The 12,484-nt window shown below is 36.4% G+C and overlaps 1 protein-coding gene across 1 annotated transcript in view; it reads left to right on the top strand.

The window, feature by feature from the left end:
- PLPPR4 (phospholipid phosphatase related 4) overlaps positions 1-9,459 on the top strand; it is a 39,151-nt gene extending 29,692 nt beyond the window's left edge. Inside the window, exons 5-7 of the mRNA XM_004329694.4 lie at positions 1,006-1,063; positions 1,828-2,001; positions 5,360-9,459. Coding sequence (XP_004329742.1) covers positions 1,006-1,063; positions 1,828-2,001; positions 5,360-6,685 — 1,558 coding nt within the window. The 3' untranslated portion in view covers positions 6,686-9,459. The remainder of the gene's footprint in view (positions 1-1,005; positions 1,064-1,827; positions 2,002-5,359) is intronic.
- Positions 9,460-12,484: the final 3,025 nt, after the last annotated feature.

The following is a 12,484-nucleotide window of genomic DNA, read 5'->3' as shown; positions in this document are numbered from 1 at the left end:
TATGGAAAGAGAAGTCCAAAAGAAATAAATTACAGAAGGATGAAGGGCAACAAAAAAAGATATAAGAATTGTATTTTTCACTCACTGAGTTCCCAAAGATTGAGTCAAAAATAAGTTAAGTATACTTGAAGAATCAGAGACTTATATTATGTAATTATATGTATTCACATTCTTACGATCCATTCAATTCAATAATTTTGAACCTACATTTAAGACCTATGCTCTCTATTCTTTCTCAATTCTTTTACATTTTCTTGTCTGTGTTGAATGGTAGTCCTTTTTATTGAGTACCAAATAATTAGGAGGACATTAATAAAACGGCATTTTATTTTTTCCATTTTTTATCCATTAAAAGAAATCTCTATTCTCCATCTGTCTGTCCTTTACAGTGTCTCTCTCACTATCCTCTGTTCTACCTCTCCCACCTTGCTTCTTATTTCACTAAATAATATACTCTGTGATTTTGGAGATAATGATTATTTTAAAGTGGGATAGATAGAGAAACATTTTGTTAAAATTAGACTTTTTCGATGCTCTCTAGAGTGTAAAAAAACACATCTAGACCTGCCGCTGTGAGAAAATAATTTTGTCTTTTAAATTTGTATGTAAATGAAACCATATATTTAAGAGCATAGAAAAAGTTTAAAATCTTAGGTTTTATAAACCTTTAAGCTGACATAATTATAATACCAATAAACAATTATAATGCTTTCCATTCCATTTCTACTTTCAACCATCATTCCAATGGTATAAAGAAATGATCCCTAACAAAGCTAACACTTTACATTGGAAAGTGCATCACTACTTTACTTTACTAGTAATGGTGATTAGCAGTGTTTATTTTATCACTCAGATCTTTCTCCAGAAAACTAAACAGAAATTAAAGTTATTGCTTATTATCTTGAGGCTTTTAAGTTGAACACTGTAACCACCCAGTGTTCTTGAGATGATTGTTAGCAGTATTTCAGAAACAGAAGGCATAATTTGACTCTTTTCCTTTGGCAGAAAATCATTCCCTTCACAACATGCGACCCTTGCTGCCTTTGCAGCTGTGTACATTTCGGTAAGTAACTGGGTCTTTTTTGTCAAACTGCGTCCTAGAGAAAATCAGAGAAATGAGTGTTGTCTCCAATGACTAATTAGATTATACAGCTGTGTAATAGCAGAACAGTAAACTTTAGTACAGCAGTCCTTCAATACAATGGCATCAGAAATAGAAACTGGATACTACTATAAAGAGTAAGATAATTTTTTGACACAGTCATAATGTTTATTTAGCCTCATACCTCTTTAATGTAATAGTATACTTCATGGGAGGATATTGTAAACTACATGAATGTTATAAATTGAAAGAATTGTGTTAAGTACACACACACACACACACACACACACACACACATACACACACACACCACACATTTTTGTTTCAGTTTTTTTGTAACAGTGAGTTCTAAGTCAGTGTTGATAAATGCTATACAATGAATTGTCACCATATCTGATTAATAGTCCACTAGATCTTATGTGAAAAAAATGGATTGAAATTACGTGACAAATAACATGGAGACTAACCAGTTAACTGGATAATTCTGCGGCTTCAATTTTTTTCCAGACTTTTGTGTAATTATATGAGAGATCTGTTATTTATTTGATGAATTTTGTCATGTATTTCCTTTTTTTCAGGTATAGAATATAGCCATAGCAGGGGGAATGGAACAGTAAAATTGATGTCACGTGTATCAGACTTTTGAGTTTACCTTTTTATTTGATTATAATTGAATAGTAAAATGACCTTTCTTACATACTTAACCCAGTTCTTTCATTTTAAAGATGTACTTCAATTCCACGCTAACGGATTCCTCTAAGCTTCTGAAACCTCTCTTGGTCTTCACCTTTATCATCTGTGGAATCATCTGTGGGCTAACACGGATAACTCAGTATAAGAACCACCCAGTTGATGTCTATTGTGGCTTTTTAATAGGAGGAGGAATTGCTCTATACTTGGTAAATAATTTATTACTATTCAATAAAGCACAGTTTAAAATGGAAAACATGCAGAAAATTTGTTTTGCACTGTAATGATTTACTTGCAATATAGTTTATATCTATGAGAAAATCTCTGACTGCATCTCCATTCTAAGCCAAAACATATATCCCACTTTCAGTGAAATAATTTACTAAACTCTTACCATGGGCCAGAAACTGTGATTTTAGAAAGATTATTGCATTTTACCCTTACCCCTCCCACCAAAAACAAAAGTCAGGGGCTACTATTACTAGTATAATTTTATAGATAAAGAAAGTAAGGTAAGTGAAAGTTTAATGGAAAATTATATACTTTGCCCAACAGCACAAATGTAGCATCTGGATATAACTATGATCCAACTAATATTGAATTCTTTAGCAGTACTCTATTTTCAAGCCCGATCTTCCTTCAAGAATATCCTCAACATAAGGAAACTGAGATTGTCCACTTCATTCATTCATTCATGCATTCATTCATTCATTTTACATTTATTCAATATCTGATCCGTGCCAGGTACTATACTGAGCGTCGGAACACTAATAAATAAGGTACATCTTTTATGAGTTTCAGTGCAAAGATTAATAAAAGTATAAATGATTACAACATGTTAAATGATGTATTAGGGTATGAACAAAGAGCTCTGAGGATAGCAAACTACCCAAGGAAGTTAGGGAAGTCTTTATAGAAGTGATACGGTTTTTAAAAAATGAGAGTTTCTTAGGGTAAAGAAAGGAGGGCATCCAAGCTGAAGAAACTGCATATGCAAAAAGATGGACATGTGAATGAGCAAGTCTAAGTGGAGGGTGAGGGAACAGAAGGAATGAGAGATAATGGCCAGGTTTCTAGCTTGAAAGACTGGCAGATGGTGACTTCATTAGCTGACCTGGTAAATGATAGAGGAAGCAAATTGGTGGAGAGAAAGGAGGTGGACAAACTCAATTTAAGGATCAACAGGCAGTTGAATAGTTGGGTCTGGAGCTTAAAGTAGCAATGAGTGGTGGAGAATAGATTTGGGAATCATGGACATTATCGGTGGAAGTACCATTATAGTTATGGCGGTATATAAAATTGCCAGGTCCTAAGAACAAAAGGAGTCAGGGAAGCACCAATATGCAAGCCGCCTGCAGAAGAAAAAAGGCAATAATGAAAGAAACTAAGAGGATCTACAGAGAAAGAAAAATTAACTGTCTATTAGAACCATTCTAAATCTTGTGGTCTTGGTGTACTTGTGAAAGGCATTATGAGAAAATGCTTACAAAAAATAGTAAATGTACTGAAGTGAGCACTGATTTTTTTTTTCATTTTTATATACTAGCATAGTCAAATCTCATACTGCCTCATATACTTTCTTCAGTGGAGGAGAAAGCCATCAAATGAAAGTTAGTGTGTCAGGAATTGTGCATAAGCCTGTGTTGCCCACAGGAGTATTCATTGGCAACGGGTGTTACAGAGTATGACTGAGAACTGTTTCTCTCCAGTTCATGTATTGCTTTTGTAAATTTTCATGGTTTCCTGGAGTCCCAAGGGTTTGGGCTTGAATCTCAATTCTCCTGCTATTTGGCCAAGTTTTCTTCACCTATAAAATGAGGATAATAACTATCTGCCTCATATCATAAGAAGGATTAAACAGCTATATTTATTAAGCCCAGTGCTGGGCTTTGAATTTTGAACAATATAAGCAGAGGTTATGTACAGTCTAGTGGAGGATGGTCCTAGACTTAATGAATTTAAATACAATCATTTTTAAACTAATTTTTATTGGAGTATAGTTGCTTTACAATGTTGTGTTAGTTTCTTGCTGTACAGCAAAGTGAATCAGTCATATATATACATATATCCACTCTTTTTTAGATTTTTTCCCATTTAGGTCATCACAGAGTACTGAGTAGGGTTCCCTGTGCTATACAGTAATTATTAATGGAACATTAGGGAGGGACTGTTCATCCTGGAAACTCTGGCAGTATGAGCGTAGATAGGTATTATTTAGAAGAAGATTTTAAACAGGAGTTAAAGTACTTGGAGAGGCAGAAGCTTGACTTTATTCCATTCCTGTTTACATTCTGCCCTGAAACTGTAAATTTATCAGTTCTAAGCCAATGCTGTTGTTCATTTTTAGGCACTCTATAAAATGTCAAATCCGTGAAATTCCTTGCATTTGATTTGAAAAGCAGACAGTGGCTACCTTCTATTGAAATTAGCTTGCAAATAGGTATTTGCTGCTGGCTCTTATCTCTAAACTAAACATCTCAAAAACTAAAAATCCAGCAGGAATTAGAGCATCTATGTGTCAAAAGCCTAAAATTTCTGAAGCTGAACTTTAGCCTTTTTTCAGATTTTTATCCCCCAGATCTGAAACAAACAAAAAATCGACGACCTGAGTATGAAGACAAGATTAAATAAAGTTTGGTTCAAATTTACTGTAATAGTACTGAGTTGATCAAATATTGCTTTCAAAATTTAAGACCAGGTTTAAATCAGGAAAGAACATGAATGCCCCAATCTAGTGACAGTTTCTGCCCTCTCTTCCAAGAACATTCTGGAAAATGTTGAACAGAGGGCTGTGCTCCATGTGAGTTGTGAAAATATGTGTCTCTGGCCCCACTACAAAATCTGATATCATGTTTTATGAATGATTCATTGTTCTGTATTTCCACATCTGTTCTGCTTTCCATCATGAGGTATGACTGAAAATGGTAGACAAAATAAATCAGTTAAGCCATTTGAGGAGTCACTCAACAAGTGGTTCATAAATCCAGAAAAATGAATTCCTTTGAAAAGGGGAAGAATGCCCTGATTTCTCTCGTTGCCTGACTTCTCTTCTCAAAACAGAGGACAAGATTGTCAAAAACATCCCAGTGGGATGGAGAAAGGAGAGAAAATCCAATTAATAATAAAAAGTAATGGGGCTTCCCTAGTGGCGCAGTGGTTGAGAGTCCGCCTGCCGATGCAGGGGACACGGGTTCGTGCCCCGGTCCGGGAAGATCCCACATGCCGCGGAGCGGCTGGGCCCGTGAGCCATGGCCGCTGAGCCTGCACGTCCGGAGCCTGTGCTCCTCAACGGGAGAGGCCACAACAGTGAGAGGCCCATGTACCGCAGAAAAAAAAAAAAAAAAAAAGTAATGGACTCCATAGTTCTGAACAGTTAGTTCAGTGATTTATGATATAACTTACAAACTATTTCCTGAGTAATTGTACCTTTAGGTTTTGGTTATTTGTATTAGTCAATGGTTTATAGAGAACACACACTTCTTTATGTGCCTCAGTACATCCTCCAAGGCAAACTCCCAGTAACCATGTCTTCTAATGCATGATATTTATTGTTTCTTCCAACATTAGGGTCTGTATGCTGTGGGGAATTTTCTGCCTAGCGAAGAGAGTATGTTTCAGCACAGAGAAGCCCTCAGGTCTCTGACAGACCTCAATCAAGACCCCAGCCGAGTTTTATCTGCTAAAAATGGTAGCAGTAGTGACGGAATTGCTCACACAGAAGGCATCCTCAACCGAAACCATAGAGATGCTAGCTCATTGACAAACCTCAAAAGGGCAAATGCTGATGTAGAAATCATCACTCCACGGAGCCCCATGGGGAAGGAAAACATGGTTACCTTCAGCAATACCTTGCCTAGAGCCAACACCCCATCCGTGGAAGACCCTGTGAGAAGAAACGCCACCATTCATGCCTCTATGGATTCTGCTAGATCCAAGCAGCTCCTCACCCAGTGGAAGAATAAGAATGAAAGTCGTAAGTTGTCCCTGCAGGTTATGGAGACCGAGCCTGGACAGTCACCACCGAGATCCATTGAAATGAGGTCAAGCTCGGAGCCGTCGAGGGTGGGGGTCAATGGAGACCACCATGGTCCCGGCAATCAGTACCTCAAGATCCAGCCTGGCACCGTCCCCGGGTGTAACAACAGTATGCCTGGGGGACCAAGAGTGTCCATTCAGTCCCGCCCCGGGTCCTCACAATTAGTGCACATCCCTGAGGAGACGCAGGAAAACATAAGCACCTCCCCCAAAAGCAGCTCCGCTCGGGCCAAGTGGCTGAAAGCTGCGGAGAAGACCGTGGCCTGTAATAGAAGCAACAGCCAGCCTCGAATCATGCAAGTCATAGCCATGTCCAAGCAGCAGGGCGTCCTCCAAAGCAGCCCCAAGAACACTGAAGGCAGTACGGTCTCCTGCACTGGCTCCATCCGCTACAAAACCTTGACAGACCACGAACCCAGTGGGATCGTGAGGGTTGAGGCTCACCCGGAGAACAACAGGCCCGTCATACAGATCCCGTCCACCGAAGGCGAAGGCAGTGGCTCCTGGAAATGGAAAGCCCCTGAAAAGGGCAACCTTCGCCAAACTTATGAACTCAACGATCTCAACAGGGACTCCGAAAGCTGTGAGTCCCTGAAAGACAGTTACGGTTCTGGAGATCGAAAGAGAAGCAACATTGATAACCACGAGCATCACCACCATGGAATCACCACCATCCGCGTCACCCCAGTAGAGGGCAGCGAAATTGGTTCAGAGACCCTGTCCATTTCTTCTTCCCGCGACTCCACCCTGCGGAGAAAGGGCAACATCATCTTAATTCCTGAAAGAAGCAGCAGCCCCGAAAACACTAGGAATATCTTCTACAAAGGAACCTCCCCAACACGGGCATATAAGGATTGAGGGATGGCCATTCAATCATTTGGGCCACCCCCAAAAGACCACGTGTAGATTCTACCAGTGCTCTGTTCCAGCGAATCAAGAACCTTCTCACCAAACTAGATTATACACCATCAGCCCGGAACTCAGTGACTCTTGAGAACTACTCTACCCAAGCTTGTAGACTTCACATCAACGGGAGGGAAAAGCACAATGCAAGAACCTAACTAATGTGATAATGTGAAGACTCTTCTTAAGACCTACCTTCAAACTCAAATGGTTTGCAGAGGGTAGTATCAAAAGAAAGTGGTTTCCTTCAATGTATACTATTGTACTTCCTGAATGTGCCAACTTTAGGGATCTTTCTTTATAATTAGCTGTGGGAATCCAGAACACATGTTTTCCCTATAGCAGAGGCCATGCAGTATTATATATTCATTTTGCAGAATCTGCACCGAGAGCTCAATACGGGTGGTGCTGATCATTATAGTACGTATACCATGTAAACTCTCAAATTCTATTTAGCTGTGAAATAGTGATGTGCAACTCCTTGTCAAAGAAATGCTATGTATTAAGAAGATGTTGGCTTCTTTGTGTTAGAATAGGACACCCTGCGGCTTCTCTGTAGTGGCTCTGTCACAGTCAAAAAAAACCGAAAAGGTTTTGTGCATTTTTTCAAAATTATGCTTTCTTCAACAACAAAAATTGATAGGGATATTTTCAGTGAAAGAGAATACTTTTCTGCATAGCTTTTTGCTGCTTACTTTTTATTTAAATATAGTTACTGCTAATGAAAAATCTGTTTTTAGTGAGTAAATTTGAATAATTTAAAAAATACTGTTTTAGAGAGTCTTTTGAAATTGTGATCATATTTTGCATTTTATGCCTTCTCCTTTATCGATTTAAATTTTTTATGTTATAGATATGTTGTTCTATTTTTAAAGCAAAAATAACAGTTGACATTCTTTGAGCAAAATATACTGCTGTGAATTTATAAAGAAGGAATATGAACCAAAACTCGACATTGCGGGTTACATTGACAGCAGTGTTGGTCATGTCTAACTTTAGATGTTTCCAGCCAACTGGCTTAAGTTGCTATCTTAAGTAATCCAAAAATTTCGTTTGTTCCAGATTATTAACTTTTTTTTATATCCTAATAACCAGTAAATTAGAGCCACAGTAGTTGGGTTTTACTGTCTTCTCTAAAGTATTTTTGTTAATTGGATACCAACAGGGAGAATCTGAAAAAGATGTAAATTGTTAAGAAGAAAATCACAGTATACGTTAAGAATGTATTTCTTCAAAATATCTAGATAGGCACAGTTTTTGTGCTCAACATACAAATGACAGTTTTTGCTACCTATCCTGAATGAAGCCTTCAACTTAAATCAAACAAAACCAATATTATCAATAAGAAGATAAAAACAAAACATTTTGAAGTGTTTTCCAAGTTAAAATTTTATTTTAAGTATGAAGAAATATTTGGTTCCTGTAATTTAGTATTAAACCTTTTTTTTTTTTTTTTTTTGCGGAATGTGGGCCTCTCACTGTTGTGGCCTCTCCCGTTGCGGAGCACAGGCTCCGGACGTGCAGGCTCAATGGCCATGGCTCACGGGCCTAGCCGCTCTGCGGCATGTGGGATCTTCCCGGACCGGGGCACGAACCCGTGTCCCTTGCATCGGCAGGCGGACTCTCAACCACTGCACCACCAGGGAAGCCCATAGTATTAAACCTTTTTACACTATTTCTGAAGAATTCTAATGTGCATTTGATGATTGCCAAGGGGACAAAAGGTAACAACAATGCTGGTTGATCTGATCTCAGTTTAATTTTCAGTGAGAACAGAAGTAATTGTTTAGAGATGAGTAGTACCACATTCTTATCAACTTCTACCGGAAAAGGGCAGAGATTTGTAGAGTAACCAACCTCCTAAAGCATTAGGGATTTAGCTGAAACCAGCAGAATTGAAAACTCTGGCAATAAAATACAGATTCAACTATACCCCTTCTGGCAATTTCCATCTCAGAGAGGGGAGTGAGAGTACAATGTTGCCTTTCCCATTTCTTAACCACTACCACCACCATTATGACACTCCTACTGGCTTTTGCCAATTTATAGAGAGGAAGGGGGACTGGTTTTAGTGCTCTGAAGGAAAAAAAAAAGCTGCAGCATTTCAGGTGCAGTATATTTCCTAATCTTTCCTATTTCTTAACAGAAGATTTTAAAGTACTTCTCTAGTCATCGAAGTTTTTTTTTTCTTTACATAAATATTGATATATTCGTTTTCTACTCAAAGTGCCAAAGGCTACAGTTTTTAATGACTTAAATTGTACCACACTGTTAAGGAAATATAATGATAGTCACTAGAACTCAGACCTCTGCATGTATATTTGATAACACATCTTTTGTATAAAAAAATTACAAAAAAAATTGTTTACATTCCACTGGTACCTTAATTTAAAATAAATGAGACTAACAGGTGTTATCTCTTCTTAGTGTTCTATTTATCCTATTTGCTAATGAGAGCACTTCTTCCTTTGTTAGGCTGTGCTTTATTGATAAAATCAAGTACTGAATAAAGAGAGTTAATTATCTTTTTAAAATAAATATAATTATGAAAATATATATGATATATATATATATAAAGTATTGTGTTTAATAAAATGTTATGCAATGTTTTCCAAACTGATAAAGTTTGTAAAGTGCTATAATGTATTTTGTTAAGTACAGATCAGAGCTATTGTGTGAGTATATTGTGCTAACATCATAGAAATAAAGATTAGATTTCTTCATCAAAATTGGAGCATTTTGATCTTTTACTTCAGATGGAGTATGAATGGATAATAACTTGACTTACAGGAAAACAGCTGAAGAAATAAGAATGACTCAGACTGATTATATTCATAATTATTTAGAAGAAAGAGTATTGTACTAAGAAGGAAAAGCTTCTCAAACTATGATATAATGTTTCCTTATCTTTTAGAATTTTGATTTTATGCTCATAAAGAAGCTCTTTTAGATTTTTTAGACATAGGTTTTTCATATATCAATGTTATAGAGTATTGAAAAAGAAAATATGAAAAAGTCAGGGTCAATTGTTCTCAATCAATTTTTTACTAAGAGTAGTTGATGTGCATTATTACCCTCTGAGTCAGCTTCTCTTAAAAAGAATGCTTTATTATTAATTCCAGGATTGTTTTCCAAGCCATTAACACCTGTTATATGAGTTATACTGCTAATACTTTGTCCACCTCCCTAGAAGGTATTAACACACAAGTTTTGAGACCACAGCCAGGACTTATGATTTAATCAAATTATCCTTAAGTGGCTGGTTCACTAAAACATGAAGTTACAGTTGTCCAGTGATGCCATCATTCTTGCAAGTGCCAACAGCAACCAAACTCATGCATACCATGCAACTACACCATGATAGCCACCCGGCCAAGAGCCATTGTAAGATGCTACTGATTATAGAAAACATACTTGTTTTAGAAACATTAACATGTGAAAAATTGATGTGTACCTTATAACGGCTGAAATATAATATTAAGCCTCTCTGGGTTTTGAATTTTTCATCTCTGGAAAGGGGACATTCAGCTATATTATCTTTTCTAAAGGATATCCTAATGTTCTTTCTATGTATTACTATTATGTATTTTATCCAGAGAGCAAAAACTGACAAGAAAATAGGAAATAACTTGCTGGTCTAAAATGACTAACAAGTATTATCATCTTTGACCACAAAGTTTATATAAGCAAGCCAATGGGGTTGCTAAAAGCCTACATCAACCATTTTACTACATAATATATCAAAATAGGTGATTTATATACAGGTACCCCTGATCCTAGTACCTTTCTCATGATGTATCAGGTGAGTGGATTCTGGGTTATATACATAAGAAACTATCATTAGAGCAATATCTTTTCTGCCTTTTACAGGTCAAGTCTTTACTTGATATATATGGGTCATTTCATATTGCAGTTCAAATGGAATACGGAAATTTATGAATGATTCAGAGAGTAATTTAGTTAAAATAATTGAAGGAAACCAAAAGGAATTGAAATGGCTTAATCTAAAAGGAAAATGTGGCCTGGAAAATGGGTAATGGTCTGTTGTGACTGGATATTTCATTTCCCCTGCTTATTAAATATGTCTCCGGTCTTTATTCTGTAGAAAGCTTCTAAAACACTCTAGGGTCAAATGCTGCAGGTTGAAGGAAGTATAGATTTCAGTAATAGTATGTGATATTATAGGTAAGACCCAATTATAGGAAATTCCCAGTGACCATGCTTCCTAATTGCAAAAAAAAAAAATGTCTAGATGAGTCCTCTGATACAGAAATGACTTCCATTTCACTGACCATACAATGGTCAATGAAAGTCCCTCATTGCTAGTGTTTGTGCACTATTGTCAATGATAAAGAGGGGCAAACTGAACAAAACTATAGTTCTGCCACCAATTCTATTTAACAAACTTGTTGAGTGCCCATTTTATCTCCTTTATTCCCCCTACCTTAAGATTCTCAGCCATTGCCTATGAGAAAAATCCATCTAAACTCTAATGTTAGCTTTTAAAAATAGTACAATTGACAAGTAGGTGAATAAGTTTGAAGAAAAAAATATGAAAATTGTATTAATATAAAATCTCCCTCTTAATCACCTCCATACACTTTGTACCCGGCTACTACCTTATAGAAAACAAGCTAGATATTCTCTATAGTAGGAACTTCCCCCCTACCCTCCATTGTGTGGTTTGTACCTTCTAGCCTGTGATAGCCTTCTGAGAAAAGATATGAAGATATGTCATCTTTGAGTATTAGGAAAACTAATTCACTCCACCCCCAGCCCAATCTTTCCTATTCTGTGTCTAAATTAAACAATCACAGATATTTCTGGAAGTATAAAAAGAGGTATTAAAAAAATAAACTCAAAATGAGTCAAGGACCTAAATGTAAAATGTAGAAATATAAAATTTTTAGTGAAAAACACAGGAGAAAATCTGTAGGATATAGAACAAAGACTAGCTGCTAGTGTTTGGTTGGATACAGTGTCTGCAAATGTTTTTTTTCCAGTCTGTAGTTTATCTGTTCAACCTTTTAACAGGGTCTTCGAAAGAGCAAAGTTTTAAAATTTTGATGAGGTCCAATTTATCTTTTCCCTTTATGTGCTGTTTTTTGAAAGTCAAGTCTAGAATACATTAAAAAAAATCCTCAAAACTCAACAGTAAAAAATCAGTAACACGGTAAACAGTAAAGACTAAAAGAGAAAAACAGTAAAAATAAAAAAATGGGCAAAGGCATGAACAGACATTTCAAAAAGGATATGCAGATAGTAAATAAGCACACAAATAGATGTTCAACATTATTAGCCATTTGAGAAATACAAATTAAAGTCATAATGAGATATTACTACATACTTATAAGAATGACTAAAATTAAAAAAATAATGATAATACCAAATGTTAACAAGAATGTGGAAAAATTGCATCACTTACACATTCCTGGTGGGAATGTAAAATGGTATAACCACTCTGGAAAATAGTTTGGCAATTTCTTAAAAAAAAAAAAAAAAAAAACTAAAGATACACTTACATTACCCAGGAATTGCACTCTTGGGCATTTATCCCACAGAAATAAAAATTTATGTCCATAAGAAAAATGGTACCTATGTATTCATCTCAGTTTTATTAATAATAGCCAAAAACTGGAAATAATCTAGATGTCCTTCCTTGGGTGAATGGTTAAATAAACTGTTATACAACCATACCATGGACCACTACTCAGCAATAAAAAGAAATGAACTATTGATACACACAACTTGAAT

The sequence above is a fragment of the Tursiops truncatus genome, chromosome 1 (genome assembly GCF_011762595.2).
Source record: "Tursiops truncatus isolate mTurTru1 chromosome 1, mTurTru1.mat.Y, whole genome shotgun sequence".
Classification (NCBI taxonomy): domain Eukaryota; kingdom Metazoa; phylum Chordata; class Mammalia; order Artiodactyla; family Delphinidae; genus Tursiops; species Tursiops truncatus.
This window is presented reverse-complemented; position numbering and strand designations above follow the sequence as displayed.